This window comes from Carcharhinus amblyrhynchos, chromosome 18 (assembly GCF_965287045.1).
Source record: "Carcharhinus amblyrhynchos chromosome 18, sCarAmb.v2.hapA, whole genome shotgun sequence".
In the NCBI taxonomy this organism is placed as follows: domain Eukaryota; kingdom Metazoa; phylum Chordata; class Chondrichthyes; order Carcharhiniformes; family Carcharhinidae; genus Carcharhinus; species Carcharhinus amblyrhynchos.
The window spans coordinates 47,866,644-47,890,065 of record NC_137341.1 but is presented as its reverse complement, the minus strand read 5'-3'; the positions used below and the strand labels follow the sequence as shown (position 1 = coordinate 47,890,065).

The following is a 23,422-nucleotide window of genomic DNA, read 5'->3' as shown; positions in this document are numbered from 1 at the left end:
CATTTCCCTCTCGATCCTCCACAGCCCCCCCACTGAACACCAACCCACTCCCCGCACCCCCACAATCACCCCCACAGCAACCAACCCCCACACCCCACATACCCCTCCACCCCCACAATCACCCACACAATAACCAACCCCCACACCCCACATACCCTTCACTCCCCGCACCCCCACATTCACCCGCAGAACCACCAACCCCCACCCCTACACTCTCCCAAACAACCCCCACCACTGCACCCCCCCACAATCACCCACACAGAACCAACCCACACCCCTCCACACTGCCCCACATACCCCTCCCCCCACATGCACAACAACGAACCCACACCCCCCCACAATCACCAACCCCCACCCCCCCACAACCTTGCCATACCCTTTTACTCTCACCGCCGCCCCCCACCTCCCCGCCACACCCCCACACATGCCACACTCCCAACATCACCCTCACAAAAACCAACCCGCACCCCACCAGCCTGTCACACCTCCCACATCTGCATCACCGCTCATCTCCATCTCCCACGACACCACCTGCTCCACGACCACAATCCACCCACCACCCCCACCACCTGCTCCATCACCACGCTCCCCCCCACCCCCCGGCCCACGATGAAGCTCAGTCGTTACGGTTACACTTGAAAGAAGTGTAGAAACATTTGTGGTAATGCTGCAAAGGTAACCTGGCAAATACAGACTGTCAGACTAACTGGCTCCAGCATTTAACCTTCCTAAAATGGAGAGGGAGAGCAGACAACAAAATAACAATGGTCGCTGTCCTTAAGCTGGGAATCGATACGAGAGAAATGGAATAAAAATATTCCCTTATGCCCCATCATCCCTTCTAAAAGGGGCAACATGATGGCACAGTAGTTAGCACTGCTGTCTTACAATGCCAGGGACCCAGGTTCAATTCCTGGCTCGGGTCACTGTCTGTGTGGAGTCTGCATGTTCTCCCAATGTCTGCGTGGGTTTCCTCCCACAGTCCAAAGATGTGCTGGTTAGATGCATTGGCGATGCTAAATTCTCCCTCAGTGTTACACAAACAGGAGTCAGAACGTGGCGACTAGGGGATTTTCACAATAACTTCATTGCAGTGTTAATATCAGCTTACTTGTGACCAATAAATAAAAAACTTTAAATATACTAAAGCATACGAATAGTTCTTGATTTGCTAGAATATTTTATTTTAAACACACGTTGCCATTAACAGGTTGTCCACCACTTGGTATTGCCTGCTTCTAATGGGCAGGGATATTAAGGAGCTGCCACTCCAGTGCCATACTGAGGGAGTGCTGCACTGTCAACGGTGCTATCTTTTGATGAAACACTGGGCCTATGCACTGTCCTCTATCTAAGGAGGACAAAATAGATCCCATAGCATTAGTTCGAAGGAGAGGATGGAAGTTCTCCCCAGTGCCCCACTTATTCAGTGAAAGAAAAGATAATTTGGCTGTTATCACCAGCCTATCTGTGGGATCTTGCTTGTACAAATTTATAGAATAGGAGCATAGAATCCCTACTGTGCAGAAGAGGCCATTTGGCCCATTGGGTCTGCACTGATTCTGACAGAGTATCTTGCCCTGACCCTAAATCCTGCTCTAGCCCCATTACCCCACACATTTCCCATGGCTAATCCCCCTAATCTTGGGACACTAAGGGGCAACTTAGCATGGCCAATCTACCTAACCAGCACATCTTTAGACTGTGGGAAGAAACCGGAGCACCCAGAGGAAACCCATGCAGATGTGGGGAGAATGTGCAGATTCCGCACAGACAGTGACACTAGACCAGATTTGAACCCGGGTCCCTGGTGCTGAGAGGTGATGCTAATCACTGTGCCACCGTGCCATCATAGCTGAATCTCCTACCTGGGCGTGCAGGTCCTTAAACGTGGCAGCACAGGTGGTGAAGAAAGCCTGTGGCAAGCTTGCCTTCATCGGCTGGGCATCGAGTATAAAAGTTGGAAAATTATGTTGCAGAAATATAAAATGTTGGTTAGGCCACATTTAGAATACTGTGTCCAATTCTGGTTGCCACGCTACCAGAAGGATGTGGAGGCTTTGAAGAGAGGACTGGAAAGGTTTACCAGGATGTTGCCTGGTATGGAGGGGGGTGTTAGTTATGAGGAGGGACTGAATAAACTTTGTACCCTCTTTACTCAGAGGGTAGTAAGGGTGTGGAATGCCCTGCCCGCAGCAGTTGTGGACTCGCCAACTTTAAGGGCGTTCAAATGGTCAGTGGATAGGCAGATGGATAACATTGGAATAGTTTAGGTTAGAGGGTCATTAGATTGGTTCCAGTGGTCGGCGCAACATCGAGGGCTGAAGGGCCTGTACTGCGCTGTAATGTTCTATGTTCTAAACTGGGATTGTTCTCCCTGGAAAGACGGAGGCTGAAGGGCGACCTGATAGAAGTTTATAAAATTACGAGGGGTATAAATAGGGTGGATCGTTGGAAGCATTTTCCCCAGGCAAAAATGACAATTACGAGGGGGTACAAGTTCAAGGTAAGGGGAGGAATAGGTGCAGTGGAGATGTGCGGGGGGAAGGATTTTACACAGAGGGTGCTGGAATGCACTGATAAGTGACATTTAAGACTTATCTGATAGACACATGAACAGATGGGGAATAGAAGGATACAAAGCAGTTTGGTCTAGATAGGACAGTGCGATCGGCACAGACTTGGAGGGTTGAACACCAGTACGATTACACTACAGAAATAGTAAATTGGTCTGAAGGTTGTAAATGGAGATGTATCTAGTCTTTCTCGGAGCCTCTGGTCAGTTGCTAGCCAGCCTGATTATTGCGATATTAGAGTTTCAAGGGAAAATGGAGAACTAACCGGATGTCCAGCTGCTTGTGGAGATTGTTGTAGCGCTGGTTGAGTTTCTTGACCTCAGTGGCCTGTCGCTCGACATCCGGACAATGCTCCTGAAAGTTGTCAGTCAGCACGTTGCAGTTTTTCTTGACCGTGTTGAGGTTCTGCTCAGTCTCCTGCAAGACTGGTTTCTTCGACTTGAGTTCTGAGCGCATGGCCTGTTGGAAAAATTAAAGACTGGATTACACGCAACACAATGAGGGGTGAAGACATGTTCTTCCTACCTGCGCGGCAGCACAGTGGCTCATACTGCTGCCTCACAGCGCCCATCCACACCCTCATATCCCCCGTGTCTCCAGCCAAACCGTTACTGATTCCAGAATATCTTCTCAAATCGGGTAGCTTGTCACAAAGATATTCAAATTAAAAGCAGGAATCTTTCTTGAAGGTAAGGGTGGCACTGCTGCCTCATAGCGCCAGGGACCCAGGTTCGATTCCCGGCTCGGGCCCCTGTCTATGTGGAGTCTGCGCATTCTCCCGATATCTGCGTGGGTTTTCTCCGGGTGCTCCGGTTTCTTCCCACAGTCCGAAAGACGTGCTGGTTAGGGTGCATTGGCCGTGCTAAATTCTCCCTCAGTGTACACAGACAGGTGTCAGAGAGTGGCGACTGGGAGGTTTTCACAGTAACTTCATTGCAGCGTTAACGTAAGCCTTCTTGTGACACTAATAAATAAAGTTTAAAATTAAAAAAAAAGGAATTACGGCATTAATTAGGGGCACTGAAACATAACGGGGCACGGTGGCACAGTGGTTAGTATTGCTGCCTCACAGCGCCAGGGACCCAGGTTCGATTCTCGGCTTGGGTCTCTGTGCAGAATCTGCATGTTCTCCCCGTGTCTTCATGGGTTTCATAAGAACATAAGAAATAGGAGCAGGAGTAGGCCATCTAGCCCTTCGAGCCTGCCCCGTCATTCAATAAGATCATGGCTGATCTGTCGTGGCTCGGTTCCACATTCCCGCCCTCTCCCCATAACCCTTAATCCCCTCGCTTATCAAAAACCCATCAACCCGCGTCTTAAATGTATTTAGCGAGGCAGCCTCCACCACTTCAACGGGCAGAGAATTCCAGAGATTCACCACCCTTTGAGTGAAGAAGTTCCTCCTCAACTCCATTCTAAACCGCCCCCCCTTTATCTTGAGGCTGTGCCCTCTAGTCCTACTGTCCTTTCTGAGCGGGAAGAGTCTCTCCACCTCTATCCTATCCATCCCATTCATCACCTTAATTCATCCATCCCATTCATCGTCCGAGTGCTCCAGTTTCCGCCCACAGTCCAAAGATGTGCGTGTTAAGTGGGTTGGCTAAATTACCCCTTAGGGTCAGGGAGACTGGCTAGGATAAATGTATGGGGATAGGGTCTGGGTGGGATTGTGGTCCGTGCAGACTCGATGGGCCAAATGGCCTCCTTCTGTCGGGATTCTATGATTTAAATTGAGATGGGTCCCAAACAGAATGGTTTGGGTGATGCAATGAGGAATGGCAGTAAGAGATTGGTGACATATCTAATGGAGTGACCCCAGTACAGGTGACGAAAGGCGGATTAGAAAGGCTATTTCCTGGGTGGAAATACTGTTTCCGAGCAGTTCACCCAGGCCAGGCTATATCTGAGCGTCATACATTCGGAGATAATGCTCACCTCAAGCTCCTGTTTCTTGGTATCCAATGCCCAGATACTATCAGGAACAGTCTGATCCTTCACCAATTTGTTCTCGAACTCAGACAAAGTGTTTCTGCCTTTCTGGAGGCTGTTCTCCAACTTGTTCACAGCCTGAGCCCTGTGAGGATGGTAAAGTAGTGTGCCCGTCATTCATTGTCTCCGGCGCAGAGGATCAAAGGCTGTCTTTCAGAGAGCCGGTGCAGACTGGATGGGCCAAATGGCCTCTTCCTGCACTGTTGGGGTTCTACAAATCACGCCACAACCAGCGTCAGGTACGGGGAAAAGACAAATACAGCGGTACACATCCGCATGAATTCACACGCCCAGTGGGAGCTCAATGGCATCATACGTTTTGAGATGGGACTCCAGCGCCGGCACCCAGACCCTGCAGCCTGGGATCCTGCTGTGCCCTAACCATAGTCTCACAACACCGGGTTAGAGTCCAACCAGTTTATTTGATAGTAAACCCACACGCTTTTGGAAACGGTGTTCCTTCATCAGGTGTGTGGGAGGTTCTGATCAGAGAAAGGCGTATAAACTCACACACAGTTTACAGAATACTGATTAGAATGTGAGTCTTTACAGCTAACCTGCTATTCAAGTCTTAAAGATGCAGACAACTGCCCTGTCTGGAGACAATATACATCTCTTTAACCCATGCTAATGCTACCTCCACTCACATTGTACAACTTGAGGGCAAAAGGGCTGCCTGCCATGTTGATCCTGAATAAAATGGAAAGGAAACTGGGCAGCTGGACCATGGACAGCTGCCTATTTTACACCCAGTGTTTCCTTGTAAGGAAAATAAGATTAATTAGACAGTAACCATTTAATGACTGTTACTGGGCGGCCTCTCCAATGCTGCCACACAGCGCCAGGGACCCAGGTTCGATTCCAGGCTCGGGTCACAGTCTGTGCAGAGCCTGCACATTCTCCCCGTGTCTGCATGGGTTTCCTCCGGGTGCTCCGGTTTCCTCCCACAGTCTGAAGAACGTGCTGGTTAGGTGCATTGGCCGTGCTAAATTCTCCCTCTCTGTGTACCCGAACACGTGCCCGAGTGGGGGATTTTCACAGTAACTGGGTTGCGGTGTTAATGTGAGCCTACTTGTGAATAAACTTTAAACTTTTTCTACAAAGCACATATTCCAGATTTGGCAGGTTCTGAACTTTATCACCAGGGATAAAGACCTGTGGCTTTGAGGATAGATTGGAGAAGCTGGGAGTGTTTTCCTTGGAGAAATGAAGGCTGAGGGGAGACTAAGGTACCTCACAAGAGGTTATTGCAGAAGGTCAGGGGGCATGGAGTTGGGGGTAGGGTGTTAGCGTGGATAGAGGATTGGTTGTCAAATAGGAGGCAGAGAGTGGGGGTCAATGGGTGCTATTCGGATTGGCGGATGGTGACTAGTGGAGTGCCCCAGGGGTCGGTGCTGGGGCCTCAGCTATTTACCATTTATATAGATGATCTGGAGGAGGGAACCGAGTGTAGGGTGTCGAAATTTGCTGATGACACCAAGATTGGGGGAACGGCAAATTGTGCGGAGGGTGTGGAGAGTCTGCAGAAGGATCTAGATAGGCTGGGCGAATGGGCCAGGAAATGGCAAATGGAATTTAATGTTGGCGAGTGTGAGGTGGTCCACTTTGGTAGGAAGAATGGTAGGAAGGACTATTACTTACGGGGCGAAAAACTGCAGCAGGCGACGGTGCAGAGGGACCTCGGGGTCCTTGTGCATGAGTCGCAAAAACCCAGCTTGCAGGTGCAGCAGGTGGTCAGGAAGGCGAATGGGATGCTGGCCTTCATAGCGAGGGGGATTGAATATAAAAGTAGGGAGGTCTTGCTGCAGCTGTATAGGGCATTGGTGAGGCCGCAGCTGGAGTACTGTGTGCAGTTTTGGGCGCCGCACCTGCGCAAAGATATTTTGGCCTTGGAGGGAGTGCAGAGGAGGTTTACTAGGCTGATACCGGAGTTGAGGGGGTTGAGCTATGAGGAGAGGCTGAATAAACTAGGCTTGTACTCGTTAGAGTTTAGAAGAATGAGGGGAGATCTCATTGAGACGTATAAGATGATGAATGGGATGGATAGGATAGAGGTGGAGAGACTCTTCCCGCTCAAAAAAGACAGTAGGACTAGGGGGCACAGCCTCAAGATAAAGGGGGGGGGGGGCGGTTTAGAACGGAGTTGAGGAGGAACTTCTTCACTCAAAGGGTGGTGAATCTCTGGAATTCTCTGCCCGTTGAAGTGGTGGAGGCTGCCTCGCTAAATATTTTTAAGAAGCGGGTTGATGGGTTCTTGATAAGAGAGGGGATTAAGGGTTATGGGGAGAGGGCGGGAAAGTGGAACTGAGCCACGACAGATCAGCCATGATCTTATTGAATGGCGGGGCAGGCTCGAAGGGCTAGATGGCCTACTCCTGCTCCTATTTCTTATGTTCTTATGTTCTTATGTAGATAGAGCTGATGGAAATCATGAGAAGCATTGGACAGGGGTAAGTGGTGAGAAACTGTTCCCACTTTAGAGAGCATCAAGAATGAGAGAGTACGGAGTCAAAATAATGGGCAAAGGGAGTAAACTTGATGTGGGGAAAAAATGTCTTCACCCGAAGGGTGGTCTGGAAGGAACATAGAACACTACAGCACAAACAGGCCCTTTGGCCCACAAGTTGCACCGATCACATCCCTACCTACCAGGCCTATCTATAACCCTCAATCCCGTTAAATCCCATGTACTCATCCAGAAATCTCTTAAAAGACCCCAACGAGTTTGCCTCCACCACCACCGACGGCAGCCGATTCCACTCACTCTCCCCCCTCTGAGTGAAAAACTCTCCTCTCAGGTGGAGACAGGTTGGATCGAGGCACTCAAAAGGGAATTGGATTGCTACCTGAATGAAGGTTACGGGGTGAAGGTAGGGGACTGGGATTAGATAGGATGTTCCTCCAGAGAGAGCCGGTGCAGACTCGATGGGCCGATTGGCCTCGTTCTGCAATGCAAAGATTCCGTGATTCCTGCCAACTCTCTCCTCAGATTTCCTTGAGCAGATGACATCACGCGGAATAATCTAAACTTCCCGAGTTCAAGTCCTGCCCCGGAAGCTCTGGAAAACCCCACGGTGTAAAAACAAACGTCACTTACTTCTCCTCGGAGCAGTTGAGCAGGAGGCTGACCTGCTCAAACTTGTTGTTTGTGTCGTCGAGTTTGGTGCGGAGCTGGGGTGCCCCCGCTACTTGCGGGTTCTGCGAGAGAAAGCTCTGGCATTCCCTCTCCTTCGACAGCTTAGCGATTTCAATTTGGCCGATGGAATTGCTGATGTTCTGGAAGACGGAAAAGGAGATTTATAAAAGAGCCAGCTCGATGTTAATCACATTCAGGAACGTCCATCCCGTTTCAAAACGGCCCCAACACCAAAAACCAATCAAGTTTCTGAAGTCATAGAATCCACGCTAGGTAGAGGAGACCATTCGACCCATCAAACCCAACAATCCCTCTGTGTCGGGAATTAAATTGAGCTCCTTAAATTCACAACATGGTAGTTTCGTGATTTGAAGAATAAATGTATCAACAGCTGGATCATAAGCGATGCCTATGCCCCATGAGTGAATAATAAAAATAGAACTCTACAATGCAGAAGGAGGCCATTTCTGAAGAATGAATCAGAATTCAGAAGAACGAGGGGCGATCTTATAGAAATATACAAAATTATGAAGGGAAGAGACAAGATAGAAGCATTGAGTTTGTTTCCACTGGGAGGTAAGACTAGAACTAGGGGGCATGGCCTCAAAATAAGGGGGAGCAGATTTAGGATCGAGTTGAGGAGGAACTTCTTCACCCAAAGGGTTGTGAATCTGTGGCCCAGTGAAGGAGTGGAGGCTACCTCATTGAATGTTTTTAAGGCAAGGATAGATAGATTTTTGAACAGTAAAGGAATTAAGGGTTATGGTGCGCAGGCAGGTAAGTGGAGCTGAGTCCACGAAAAGATCAACCATGATCTTATTGAATGGCGGAGCAGACTCGAGGGGCCAGATCACCTACTCCTGCTCCTAGTTCTTATGTTCTTATGTGGCCTATCGAGTCTGCACCAACTACAATCCCACCTAAGCCCTATTCCTGTATCCCCGCGTATTTACCCTGCCAATCCTCCTGCCACTAAACAGCAATTTACCATGGCCAATCCACCCAATCCAACACATCTTTAGATTGAGGGAGGAAACCAGAGCACCTGGAGGAAACCCACGCAGACACGGGGAGAATGTGCCAACTGCATACAAATGCTCATCAACTTACACCTACATCCCGACAGAATGTGAGAGAGTCAGGCTGCAGACCTGCCTCTGAGTCAGAAGGTTGTGAGATGAAGTTTTATTCTAGGATTCAATGCATGATCCAAGTGGATAATTCAGTTACAGTTACACTGCTGGAAGGCAATACGTCTGCTGTCTCAGGTGGATATATAATGTCACTAATCTATTTCAGTGTTCCTCGTGCACCAGCAATTATCTCAGTTTCATTGGTGCACATTGGCTGTTAGTTTTATACCGTGCGAGAGGACTGCATTCACTCTGATGTGTGAAAATCCCCCATCTCGACTCCCGCCTTTTGTTCTCCGTTTCTAGGTTTCCCTGCCTTGCCCTACCCTGACCCACCCCTACCCCACATGGTCACTGCTCCTTGTTGTTCAGTTTTGTCCCCACTCAGCACATTGTTCTATTAACGCTGCTATCTCACCTTTGCCACTATTACCACTCCTGAGTCCTCAGTGGCGCCATTAACAACCCCTTTGTCAATCCCTCCTTAGTTCTGACCTATCAGGGTTTTCCCACCCTGTCCCATCCCCTCCTCTCCAAGTATCTCACCCATCACATTTCTCTCCCTTTTCAGTTCTGTAGATGGGTCGTGCAGACTTGGAAGTTAACTGTGTTTCTCTCTCCACAGATGCTGCCAGACCCAGAATCATAGGATCCCTACAGAGCAGAATGGAGGTCATTTGGCCCATCAAGGCTGCACCAAAAACAATTCCACACAGGTCCTATCCCCGTAGCCCCACTTGCTTGCAACCCTGACACTAAGGCCAACCCACCTAACATGGGCATCTTTGAACAGTGGGAGGAAACCAGAGCACCCAGAGGAAACCCATGCAAATACAAGGCGACATGCAAACTCCACACAGACGATCATCCGAGACCAGGACTGAAGTCGGGTCCCTGGAGCTGTGGAGCTAACCACTGTACCACTGAGTTTATCTATAAAAAGCGCTATCTATATAAATGCAAATTCTCTCCGTAGCCTCCCATCCATTGGCTCTGTCGCTATCTCGGCAAAGCAAGCAGCATAATTAAGGACCCCACACACCCCAGACATTGTCTTTTCCACCTTCCACTGGGAAAAAAATACAAAAGTCTGAGGTCACGAACTAACCGACTCAAGAACAGCTTCTTCCCTGCTGCTGTCAGACTTTTGAATGGTCCTACCTCGCATTAAATTGTTCTTTCTCTACACCCTATGACTGTAACACTACATTCTGCACCCTATCCATTCCTTCTCTATGTATGCTTTGTCTGTATAGCACGCAAGGAACAATACTTTCACTATATGCTAATACATTTGACAATAAATCAGATCAAATCAAATCAAATCACTGACTCTGTTTGCACTTCCCGCTGCTTTGAAAAAGTAGGCACCATGATTAAGGACACCCCAGACATTCTCTCTTCCATCAGGAAAAAGTTTGGGGTCACGTACCAACCAACTCAAGAACAGCTTCTTCCCTGCTGCTGTCAGACTTTTGAATGGTCCTCCCTTGCACTAAGTTGATCTTTCTCTACACCCTATGACTGTAACACTACGTTCTGTACCCTCTACTTTCCTTCTCTGTGAACGGTATGCTTCATCTGTATCGCGAGCAAGAAACAATACTTTTCATTGTATGTTAATACATGTAACAATAATAAATCAAATTGAAACCTTTCAGTAACTGAGCTAACCTTCAGATCTTGAATGCGATCTTTGCTATCCTGGATGGGTCTCTTGTGCTCCAGTGGGGGTCGGGTGCAGGACTGGATCGCCTTCTCCTGTTTGACCACATTGTTCTGAATCTTATCCAAATCCGACAGCAGTTTCAGGCATTGGGTATCCTGGGTATCTGATCGAGCGGAAGGAAATACAGTTAAACTCATGACGATTCACCCTATCTCTTTCATACATAATCATTTCTCACCGGGCCAATCCCATTTGGCTAACGGCCGTGTTTCTCCAGCAGGTCTGCCCATTAACGATAGTTTCTTCTCAATAATCCAAACCGTTAAGATCTGGGGCAGCAGGGTCAGATACTCGTCCCCAGGGTGGAAGTGTCAATTACACGGGGGGGCACAGGTTCAAGGTGAGAGGGGGAAAGTTTAAGGGAGATGTGCGGGGAAAGATTTTCACGCAGGGAATGGTGGGTGCCTGGAACGCGCTGCCAGAGGAGGTGGTGGAAGCAGGAACATTAGCAACGTCTGAGAGGTATCTGGACGGCTACATGAATAGGGAGGGAATAGAGGGATACGGACTGAGTAAGGGCAGAAAGTTTTTTTTTAGTTTAGTTAGGGCATCATGATTGGCACAGGCTTGGAGGGCCGAAGGGCCTGTTCCTGTGCTGGTACTGTATCTTGTTCCTTGTTAGTGGTTAACCTCACAGCGCCAGGGACCCGGGTTCGATTCTGGCCTTGGGTCACTCTCTGCACATTCTCCCCGTGTCCGTGTGGGTTTCCACCGGGTGCTCCGGTTTCCTCCCACAGTCTGAAAGACGTGCTGGTTAGGGTGCATCGGCCACGCTAAATTCAGTATATCCGAACAGGTGCTGGAGTGTGGTGACTCGGGGATTTTCACAGTAACTTCATTGCAGTGTTAATGCAAGCCTACTTGTGACGCTAAATAAGTAAAATTTCACTCTGTCTTTGATCTCAACGGGATGCTGCAGCAAGTCACTGTGACTGGGAGGATTTCAACGTTTTTGCCAGAACCTGGAGGCAAAGACCTCGAGAGCTTTTCAATTCCATCCATCAAAGCAACTCAGGTGAGTGGAAGGTAATTGAAGTGCTGGTGATCTGCTCATCCTGAATCGAAGTTTGCACAGTTGCTTTGTGGCTGTTGGTTCGCTCAGTTGGCTGGATGACTGCTTTGTGATACAGAGCAACGCTAACAGTGCAGCTTCCTGGAATCCCTACAGCGCAGAAGAGGCCATTCAGCCCATCAAGTCTGCACTGACTCTCTGACAGAGCATCTTACCCCTAGGTCCTCCCCCATTCCCTGTAACCCCACACATTCCCCATGGTTAATCCCATCTAACCTACAAATCTGGGGACACTCAGGGGCAATTTAGCATGGCCAATCCACCTAACCCGCACATCTTTGGACACTAAGGGGCAATTTAGCATGGCCAATCCACCTAACCTACACATCTTTGGACACTAAGGGGCAATTTAGCATGGCCAATCCACCTAACCAGCACATCTTTGGACACTAAGGGGCAATTTAGCATGGCCAATCCACCTAACCAGCACATCTTTGGACACTAAGGGGCAATTTAGCATGGCCAATCCACCTAACCTGCACATCTTTGGACACTAAGGGGCAATTCAGCATGGCCAATCCTAACCCGCACATCTTGGAGTGTAGGAGGAAACTGGAGCACCCAGAGGAAACCCACGTAGAGAATGTGCAAACTCCATACAGATAGTCACCCAAGGCCAGAATTGAACCCGAGTCCCTGGCGCTGAGAGGCAGCAGTACCATCTCCTAAGGTGTGGCAACCTTGAGGTTAAATCACCACCACAAGGGGAGAACAGCCTATGGTCATCTGAGACTATGGTTACTTTGCCTTCAGCCCCAAGCTCAATAATCCTCCAAGAACTCGGAGAGCCTCAAATGCACCCCAAATGCATTTTCCATTCCCTTCTCCTCGCCTTTGTTAGCAGTGCGTTCATCCGCCTAGACTCACGGTGAGGCCATGGCCTAGTGGTATTATTGCAAGAGTATTAATCCCAAATCTCTGCTAATAATCTGGGGAACCGGGTTCGGATCCCACCAGGGCAGATGGTGGAATTTGAATTCAATAAGAAAAATCTGGAATTAAGAATCTACTGATGACCATGAAACCATTGTTGGAAAAACCCATCTGGTTCACTATTATTCTTTACCCTGGTCAGGCCTACAGGTGACTCCAGAGCTACAGCAATGGTTTAAAGTTTATTTATTAGTGTCACAAGTAGATTTACATTAACACTGCAATGACGTTTCTATGAAAATTCCCTGTGGTTGATTCTCAACTGCCCTCCAAGGGCAACTAGGGATGGGCAATAAATGTTGGCCAGCCAGTGACACGCATGTCTTCTTTGCCTTTGTATCAATGTTTGTGTGAAGCAGTATGCCTCCCTGTGATAGTGGTGCCATGTAATTGTAAGTTGCTGATGTTAAGCTACTTCTAAAGATCAAAAACTGCACCATGTATTACCCAGTACAATAAGAAAATGTCACCTACTTGACACGGGCACCGAGGATGTCTTCACTGCTGTGAAGAAAGCAGAAGAAAAATAACAAAATCAGTTGAATGAAAGAGTGATCCATGACTAAGGGCTTCAAAATACACAAGCCCCGACTCGGAACCAGGTTTGCACGCAGAGAGAGCTGGCGGTACAAGAGTCACAGAAAGTTAACAGGCGGATGTAGCAAGCATTCAGGAAGGCCAGTGAAATATTATTGCAGTGGGTTCAAACAATGATGTTTTGCTGTAATTATACAGGACTTTGGTAAGACCCCAGCTGGAGCACTGCTTGAGTTTCTTTAGTAAGAAATCTCACAACAGATTTCTTATTGCGTTTACCCCCAGTCCAATGCCGGCATCTCCACATCATGAGTTTCTTTATCCAGGGAAAGATATAATTCCCAAAGAGAGTGTTCACTGGATAGATCCCTGGGATGAGGTGGCTGCCCCAGGGGGAGAGATCGAGTAAAATGGGCCATTTGAAGAACAGAAAGAACAGGGTATTATGTAAATGGAGAAAAACTGCAGAAAGTGCCAATACAAAGGGATTTGGGGGAACTTGCGCACAAAATACAGGAAACTAACACACAGATGCAGCAGCTAATCAGGAAAGCTAATGGAATATTATTTCAAGCAGGTTGGAGTATTACAATGGGGGGGTCTTGCTGCAACTGTACAAGGTTCTGGTGAGACCACAGCTAGAGTGTGAGCAGTTTTGGTCCCTTATTTAAGGATCTATTAATTCATCGCAGGCAGTTCAGCGAAGGCTCACTCAGATGATCCCCAGTATGGAGGGATTGTCTTATGAGGAAAGGTTACACAGATTGGGACTCTACTCATTAGAATTTAGAAGAATGGGAGATCTCTTAAAACTTATTGGATTAGGAACATGGGAATTAGGAGCAGAAGTAAGCAAATACAACCCTTCGAGTCCGCTCCGCCATTCAATCAGATTATGGCTGATCTCTCCCAACCCACCTTCCCAACCTCTTCCCCAAATCCCTTCATCCCGTTTTTTATTAGAAATGTATCTATCTCCCTCTTGAAACCATCTAACAACTCAGACTCCATCGCAATACAGGGCAGTGAGTTCCACAAATTCACCACCCTCTGTGACAAATTGTTCGTCTGATCGTTAAGAAGGCGTACGGTGTGTTGGCTTTTATTGGTAGAGGGATTGAATTTCAGAGCCGTGAGGTCATGTTACAACTGTACAAAACTCTGGTGCGGCCGCACTGCGTACAGTTCTGGTCGCCGCATTATAGGAAAGATGTGGAAGCATTGGAAAGGGTGCAGAGGAGATTTACCAGGATGTTGCCTGGTATGGTGGGAAGGTCTTATGAGGAAAGGCTGAGGTTGTTTTCGTTAGAGAGAAGAAGGTTAAGAGGTGACCTAATTGAGGCATACGCGATGATCAGAGGGTTAGATAGGGAGAGCCTTTTTCCTCGGATGGTGATGGCTAACACGAGGGGACATAGCTTTAAACTGAGGGGTGGTAATTATAGGACTGATGTCAGAGGTAGGTTCTTTACTCAGAGGGTAGTAAGGGCGTGGAATGCCCTGCCCGCAGCAGTTGTGGACTCGCCAACTTTAAGGGGGTTCAAATGGTCAGTGGCTAGGCAGATGGATAACATTGGAATAGATTAGGTTAGAGGGTCATTAGATTGGTTCCACTGGTCGGCGCAACATCGAGGGCCGAAGGGCCTGTACTGTGCTGTAATGTTCTATGATTCTTAAGGGGCTTGTCAGGGTAAATGCCGAGAGGGTGGTTCTCCTCGTGGGAGAGTCTAGAACCAGAGGATACAATTCTCAGAATAAAGGGGCACCAATTTAAGACCAATTTATCAGGAGGTATCTCTTCTCCCAGAGGGTAGTGAGTCTTTGGATCTCCTTGTTACAGGGAGCTGTGGGGGTAGAGTCCTTGTGTGTATTTAAGGATGAGATAGATAGATCTTTGATCAGTGAGGAAATCAAGGGTTACGGGGAAAATGCAGGAAAATGGATATGAGGAATGTGTGGGATCAGCCATGATTCTATTGAATAATGGAGCTGGTTTGAGGAGCCAAATGGCCTATTCCTGTTCCTATTTCTTCGTATCTTAACAAATCGGAGATCACTTGATACAAACAGCAAGGCCAAGAGGTAAAATAGTTTAGTTGTCCGATACTCTCAATGGCTTGAATCACACACCTGGTTTGTCATTTTGTTTTGTCCCCGTGTATCGCTTCTGTAGAGCGTTCTTTGTCGTCGCACTCTTCTGTTTTACACTATTGTACTGATTGGTGATGCTAGGGAGGAGAGGGAGAATGAAATATAGACAAGTACGTGAGCCACGGAACACCGGGAAGAACATTGCTCAATGCAAACACACCCCGAAGAAAAGCAGCAGTGAAAGTTGGGAAAAGACTGGCACTGCTCCCAACTGGGCTCCAAATGCTTAAAGGATTCCCCTGGTAGACCAGATTGTAGATAACTAAAACGGACATCGCCAGGTAGCTGGGGTTCAATTCCGTCTTGAAGGAAACTCCAGCTCTCTGGGTGGGCCAATGGTCAGCACTGCTGCCTCACAGCGCCAGGGACCCGGGTTCAATTCCAGCCTCGGGTCACTGTCTGTATGGAGTTTGCATGTTCTCCCCGTTTCTGCGAGGGTTTCCTCCGGGGGCTCCAGTTTCCTCCCACACACTCCAAAGATGTGCGGGTTAGGTGGACTAGATGGGGGTGGGTTAAATTGCCCCTCGGTGTCCAAAGATGTGTCGGTTAAGTTGGTTGGCCATTGTAACTTGTCCCTTAGTGTCCAAAGATGGGTGGATTGGCCATGATAAATTACCCCTTATAGTGTTCAAAGACTTGTGGGGGATTAGTTGGGTAAATAGAAGGGTTAGGGGGAAAGATGCTCTGTCAAAGAGCTGGTGCAGTCTTGATGGGCTGAATGGCCTCCTTCTGCACTGTAGGGATTCTATGGAATTGGAACTCCAGTTCAGACCAGTCAAGGTTTGATCAGAAGATTGACTGATGGCAGACTGTTGATCGATCATGCCGGCAAGAGCGATTAGTCAATGTTCCTTGCACTGCCCAATCGGAAAAAATATAGTCTGAACCAGTATCGTATCCCAGTTTTTGCTGCTGCTTCACTCTGGCGGTTAATTTAGCCAATCCCTTTCTTGTTGCTCTCTCCCACGTGAGGTAGCGCCGTCAGGCATCAACGCTGTAAACTGGAGGGAGGAATCTCGCCAAGATCGCCACCTGGAGGTGCACGTTGGCACCATCACCATTCACTAGCCTCCATTGTACTGAATCCATGGGGCCGGATTGTTCCAGTTACAGGGCTGTCTCTCCCTGTTTGGTGGGAGCCCAGTGTCACGCCCATGGGGGAGGCCAAGCACCCATCAGCCGCTAACTGGCCAGATTCGGGATTACTGACCCTGGAGGCAGGGCGTCCTGCCCGACACAGCTGCCAGCCAATCAGAGGCTCTAGTTTCATGAGCGTCCAATTGCAAAGCCCAGGAAAGCCATGTGACTCCTGCTCAACTCCAGCACTAAACTCTGATTGGCCTGGGGATAGATTTGCTTTAAGGGTGGAATTTTCCCATCCTGCCCGCCACGGGAAGCGTAGAGGGGGTGGGGGTGAGGGACATGGACCATGCAAATGTCCATTAACATCGGGCGGGATTTTCCGGCCTTGGGGCGAGCGCGGTCGGGAAGTCCCACCCTAAGGCCGAAACTATCTCCCCAAATCGTAAAATCTTATCCAAGGCCAGTGGAGGTTCCCAGGAAGGAAATCTCCGTTGGCTTTGGGTGGGACTTCACGATCTCACCCAAGGGTCACAAACCCCACCCTAAGTATCTCATTAAAGGAACTTGCCACCACCAGAGGGCAGGATTCCTCCATTGGGCCCTTTGTCACTCTCGGGGACAGTTTAATTGACGCCGGGAATCCGATCCAGGCGCTCACACCCAATTCTCCATTGCAACCTCTCCCTGCCTCGCCACCAAGGCTGTTCCGGAATGTTCCACTGAATCCACCCCACAGGCCGCTGGAAGATTCAGTTCTCCTCAGCAATAATCTTTGACATACCAAAAAAAAAACCCCACAACATGGGGAGGCGACGGCCTCATGGTATTGTCACTAGATCCAGAAACTCAGCTAATGTTCTGGGGTTCGAATCCCGTGACGGCAGATGGTGGAATTTGAATTCAATAAGGAAAAAAATCTGGAATTAAGAACCATTGTCGGAAAATCCTGTCTGGTTGGCTAATGTCCTTTTAGGGAAGAAATTCCAACGTGTTTTGCAGTTAGCAAATGAGTTTGGTTCCCTTTCCCAAACATATGCGCCAAGGGGATGGATTGCGGACTTACTCGTCTCCAATGGCGACTGCTTCTGGGTCTGTTGGAGGGATTATGAAGCAGACGGCGGGAGCTTTCTGTTTGTGACCTGCCATATCCGTCACTTCCCAGTGAGTTCCATTGATGTTTTTATTCAGTATGTACCTCTCGCCACGCTGGATATGAGTCTGCCACGCCAGAGAGAGAAAGGATTTGCTTACACAGGTTCACTTCCCAGGTCAACCAATATTTTTGCCTCCCTGTTCGCTACGGAATTGACCAATCAAAATTCTTGTGCCAAATCTGTTGCAAAATAAATCTTTAAATCTGAGATTGCTAGATTTTGCACTGTAGAAAGCATTGTATCGCAGCTTGGTCTGGGCTCCTGTTCTGCCCAAGACTACAAGAAACTACAAAAGGTTGTGAATGTAGCCCAATCCATCACACAAACCAGCCTCCCATCCATTGACTCTGTCTACACTTCTCTCTGCCTCGGGAAAAGCAGCCAGCATAATTAAGGACCCATCGCACCCGGACATTCTCTCTTCCACCTTCTTCCATCGGGAAAAAGATACAAAAGTCTGAGGTCACGTACCGACCAACTCAAGAACAGCTTCTTCTCTGCTGCCATCAGACTTTTGAATGGACCTACCCCGCACTAAGTTGATCTTTCTCTACACCCTGGCTATGACTGTAACACTACATTCTGCACCTTCTCCTTTCCTTCGCTATGAAGGGTACAGTAAGAAGTCTCACAACACCAGGTTAAAGTCCAACAATAAATTATTGAGTCGAACATAACGGTGCCACAGAACTCTGGTCAATGGTGCTAAAACCTGTCTGGTTTTCTCAGAGCGTTTTTGAGAAGGAAATCTGCCATCCTTGCCTGGTCTGGCCTATAGGTGACTCCAAACCAGGTAACACTTGAACTTGGCAATGACCCAGCAAGCTATGCCATTCGAGAGCATTGCATAGAACCCCTGCAGTGCAGAAGGAGGCCATTCAGTCCATCGAGCCGGCACTGACAACAATCCCATTCAGGCCCTATCCTCGTAACCACATAAATATACCCTAGCTGGTCCCCCTGACACTAAGGGGCAATTTAGCATGGTTGATCCACCTAACCCATTTGGTTTATTTGGAATCACAAGCTTTCGGAGCACTGTTTCTTCATAAGAACATAAGAAATAGGAGCAGGAGTAGGCCATCTAGCCCTTCGAGCCTGCCCCGCCATTCAATAAGATCATGGCTGATCTGTTGTGGCTCAGTTCCACTTTCCCGCCCTCTCCCCATAACCCTTAATCCCCTCTCTTATCAAGAACCCATCAACCCGCTTCTTAAAAATATTTAGCGAGGCAGCCTCCACCACTTCAACGGGCAGAGAATTCCAGAGATTCACCACCCTTTGAGTGAAGAAGTTCCTCCTCAACTCCGTTCTAAACCGCCCCCCCTTTATCTTGAGGCTGTGCCCCCTAGTCCTACTGTCTTTTTTGAGCGGGAAGAGTCTCTCCACCTCTATCCTATCCATCCCATTCATCATCTTATACGTCTCAATGAGATCTCCCCTCATTCTTCTAAACTCTAACGAGTACAAGCCTAGTTTATTCAGCCTCTCCTCATAGCTCAACCCCCTCAACTCCGGTATCAGCCTAGTAAACCTCCTCTGCACTCCCTCCAGGGCCAAAATATCCTTGCGCAGGTGCGGCGCCCAAAACTGCACACAGTACTCCAGCTGCGGCCTCACCAATGCCCTATACAGCTGCAGCAAGACCTCCCTACTTTTATATTCAATCCCCCTCGCTATGAAGGCCAGCATCCCATTCATCAGATGAGTGGAGAGGTGGGGTCACAAACACGGCATATATTTATTGGCAGGTGAACTCACCTGATGAAGGAACGGTGCTCCGAAAGCTCGTGATTCCAAACAAACCTGTTGGACTTTAACCTGGTGTTGTGAGACTCCTTACTGTGCCCACCCCAGTCCAACGCCGGCATCTCCACATCATTCTCTATGAACAGTATGCTTTGTCTGTATCGCGCGCAAGAAACAATACTTTTCACTGTATATTATGTGACAATAATAAATCAAATCACATTCCTTGGCCATTGAGTCCTGGGGTGGTACTTGAACCCAGAGCTTCTGCCTTAGCGGGACAATGCTATTTGCCAGCACACGTTGGGTTGGATATGATTAAATGTCTGGTTTAAAAGTGAGGGGAGCGAGCAGGGTTAAATGGGGGTGAGCTGGGATATCACTCCCCTGGCTTCACTTTGCATTAACATACATAAAATTACACGGGCCAGTAAGTTGCAATGAGGAAATAAGAACCTTATAAATAGATATAGATAGGTTAGGAGAGTGGGCCAAGATGTGGCAGATAGTGTTTAACGTGGATAAATGGACTAACTAGGATATATACACGTGGTTACGAGGATAGGGCCTGGATGGGATTGTTGTCATGCATTTTGGTCAGAAAAATGGGAAGGTGACTTATTATCTCAGTGGGGAGACACTTTGGGTTGCTCCGCTGCAGAGGGATCTGGGTGTCCTAGTTCATGAGTCATAGAAAACTAGCATGCAACAGGTAATAAAAAAGCGAATGGAAGGTTGGCATTTATAGCTAAAGGAGTAGAATGTAAAGGTAAGGAAATATTGTTGTAACTATACACGGCATTGGTGAGGCCGCACCTGGAGTGTTGTGCACAGTTTTGGCCCCTTATTTGAGGAAAGATGTAATGGCACTGGAGGCAGTTCAGAGGAGGTTCGCTAGATTGATTCCAGAGATGAGGGGGTTTGCCGTACGGAGAGAGATTGGGCAGTTTAGGCCGATTCTCTCTGGAATGAGGGGAGATCAAATTGAGGTACTCAGGGCGATAGAAGGTATGGATAAAGTAGATGTGGAGTGGATGCGCCCTCTTGTGGGGCATTCTGGGACGAGAGGTCACAGTCTTAGGATAAGGGGGAGGAAATTTAAAACAGAGGAGAAACTACTATTCCCAATGAACCTGTGGAATTCGCCACCCCAAAGAGCGATGGATGCAGGAACAGTGAGTAAACTTAAGGAGGAGTGAGAGAGATTTTTAATTGGTTGAAGGGTTTTGGGGAGAAGGCAGGAAAATTGGGATGAGGAGCACATCAGCTACAATCGAATGGTGCAGCGGACTCGATAGGCCGAATTCTGCTGCTATATTTTATGAACCGATGAACGCTGCCAGTGGTTTAGTGTCACACAAACCCGGGCGGGGAGATCTCTTACTTCTTCCGCGTCGAAGTCGCACAGAGCCTCCACCGGGACGGGCTTGGCAGGGTTTGCCCGCCGATATTTCAGAGGCAGCACCTGGCAGCTGCGATTCCTCAGAGTCTTCACCGCGTCGTCATACTTGTCCAGTGCTCGGTCCTGGTCCTGTAGAAGGTGAAGCAGAAACCGTCACGGACGTTGATAAGCCTTTGATAATACCAGGAGCAGCACTGACCTGGTGACATTCATAGAATCATAGTACAGTGCAGAAAGAGGCCCTTCGGCCCATCGAGCCTGCACCGAACACAATCCCACCCAGGCCCTACCCCCATGTATTATACCCACTAATCCCTCTAACCTCCTGGATACTAAGGTCCAATTTCTTAGCATGGCCCATCACCCTAACCCGCACATCTTTGGACTGTGAGAGAAAACGGGAGTACCCGGAGGAAACCCACGCAGACACGGGGAGAATGTGCAAACTCCACGCAGACAGTGACCCGAGCCGGGAATCGAACCCAGGACCCTGGAGCTGTGAAGCGGCAGTGCTAACCCACTGTGCCGCCCTACTAATAGTGTCACCAGACTAGTAATCCAGAGACCCAGGATAATGTTCTGGGGTTCGAATCCCACCACAGCAGATGGTGAAATTTGAATTCGATAAAAATCTGGAATTAAGAATCTACTGATGACTGTGAAACCACATGTGACTCCAGATCCACAGCAATGTGGTTGACTCTCAAACTGCCTTCGGGCAATTAGGGATGGGCAATAAATGTTAGCCCAGCCAGAAATGCCACGAATGAATTGGAAAAAGAAATACCCTCAGGCTTGCAGCGAAATGACTTCTGTTTCTGGGTGACAGGAGGATGGGTGACACGGCGGTTAGCACTGCTGCCTTACAACGCCAGAGATCAATTCCCGGCTTGGGGTCACTGTCTGTGTGGAGTTTGCACATTCTCCCCATATCTGCGTGGGTTTCCTCTGGGTGCTCCGGTTCCCTCCCACACTCCAAAGATGTGCGGGTTGGGTGGGTTGGCCGTGCTAAATTGCTAGTCGGGGTGGGTACTAGCTAGGGTAAATGATTGGGATCGTGGGGATGGAGCCTGGTGGGTTTGAGGTTGGCGCAGATGCGATGGGCAGAATGGCCTCCTTCTGCACTGTAGGGATTCTATGATCTGTGTTAACGGGCCCAACTTTAACCCAGTGTAAGTAGATACGTGGCAGTAATAAAGTACTAAACAGTACAGTAAATTACTGCGTCTGAGCAGTACGCTCGAGACTGAACTGCGAGGAATCTTAAAGGAGTTTCCTAACAGTCTCTCGCTTGGATCGACTGATCCTCAAACACACCGGTGCAGGGGAGACTTGAGGGGATTAACAACTTGTCCATTTTGTGAAGGGGATGCTGGGACATTGAACTGATCGCCACAGAGCTGGCCCTTTAAATCCTCAGTACCTCAGACCCACAATGAACGTAACGCCTCCACTTTCTCCGGAAGTGAAGGAAATTCAGCTAGGCTCTTACAGATGCACCATAGAAAGCATCCTTCCCGGTTGTATCACGGGGTTGGATACAGCAGTAGCCCAGGCTATTGCTTCGGGAACCAGGGAACCAAATCCCACCAGTTGCTGAGAATTCACTCGATTGGTAAATTGCATTTTTAAACAATAAGTTATTGAGTCGAACATAACGGCGCCACAGAACTCTGGTCAATGGTGCTAAAACCCGTCTGGTTTTCTCAGAGCATTTTTGAGAGGGAAATCTGCCATCCTTGCCTGGTCTGGCCTCTAGGTGACTCCAAACCAGGTAACACTTGAACTTGGCAAGCCGTGCCATCCTAGAGCATTTCAGAGCATCCCTGCAGTGCAGAGGGAGGCCATTCAGCCCATCGAGCTGGCACTGACAACCATCCCACCCAGGCCCTATCCCTGTAACCCCACACTTTTACCCCAGCTAGTCTCCCTGACACTAAGGGGCAATTTCAGCACAGCCAAATCAACCTAACCCACGTATCTTTGGACTGTGGGAGGAAACCGGAGCACCCGGAGGAAACCCACACAGACACGGGGAGAATGTGCAAACTCCACACAGACAGTGACCTAAGCTGGGAATCGAACCCGGGTCCCTGGCGCTGTGAGGCAGCAGTGCTAACCCTTGTGCCATTGTACCACCATGTTGGGGAATGGCAACAAACGCTGACCTTGGCTAGTCCACATCCGCATGACTAAATAAAAGCCCCAGACATCCCATCATTCCCAAACTCAGTGGAGCTATCTCCATTACAGGCACAGCACTGAACAACTGGAGGGTCGTAGTGAGTTTCAGAGCAGAAACAACTACATTTAACAGCCTTAATGTGTCTCCAGTGGTAATGTGTAGTTGATAAATTGTGGGTCACCCATTCTCGCTCAGGTCCAGAGCCATTGCGATGATAAAGACACCCCTCCTTACCTCGAGATCACGGAGCATGGTCTGAAGCTGGATTTCATCCTTGAACTCTGGATTGTATTTATGATCCAGGTCATCATCGACTTTCTTTAGAAGATCCTGCATATCCTTTGAGTCTTTGTAAAACTAACAGATTGGAGAAAAAATATGTTAAGTTACACAGTTTTATGAGTCAGATTCAGACAGCACAGCTTGGCCATCTTTTTGTCAAAAAAATCTCATGATTTTAGGTGTTATTAATATATAAGATAATAATTTAGTGTTTCAGTTAATGTTGGTGTTCTTACTGCCTCAGTTTGTTGTAGCACTCTATGGGCAGTTTTTTTTAACCATTTTTAGTCTGAATGCCAGGTGACGTGGAA

At 48.5% G+C, this 23,422-nt stretch overlaps 1 protein-coding gene across 2 annotated transcripts in view; it reads right to left on the bottom strand.

Moving 5' to 3' along the window:
* Positions 1-23,422, bottom strand: part of ppl (periplakin) — an 85,604-nt gene that overhangs the window by 11,641 nt on the left and 50,541 nt on the right. Inside the window, exons 10-18 of one of the 2 annotated variants that reach the window (XM_080206962.1) lie at positions 23,064-23,186; positions 20,627-20,773; positions 17,403-17,557; positions 15,236-15,333; positions 13,043-13,072; positions 10,509-10,666; positions 7,663-7,841; positions 4,512-4,650; positions 2,842-3,035 (exon numbers count right to left, since the gene is read on the bottom strand). In XM_080206962.1, the coding sequence (XP_080063088.1) occupies positions 2,842-3,035; positions 4,512-4,650; positions 7,663-7,841; positions 10,509-10,666; positions 13,043-13,072; positions 15,236-15,333; positions 17,403-17,557; positions 20,627-20,773; positions 23,064-23,186 (1,223 nt within the window). The remainder of the gene's footprint in view (positions 1-2,841; positions 3,036-4,511; positions 4,651-7,662; positions 7,842-10,508; positions 10,667-13,042; positions 13,073-15,235; positions 15,334-17,402; positions 17,558-20,626; positions 20,774-23,063; positions 23,187-23,422) is intronic. The other variant, XM_080206963.1, reaches the window with a different exon arrangement.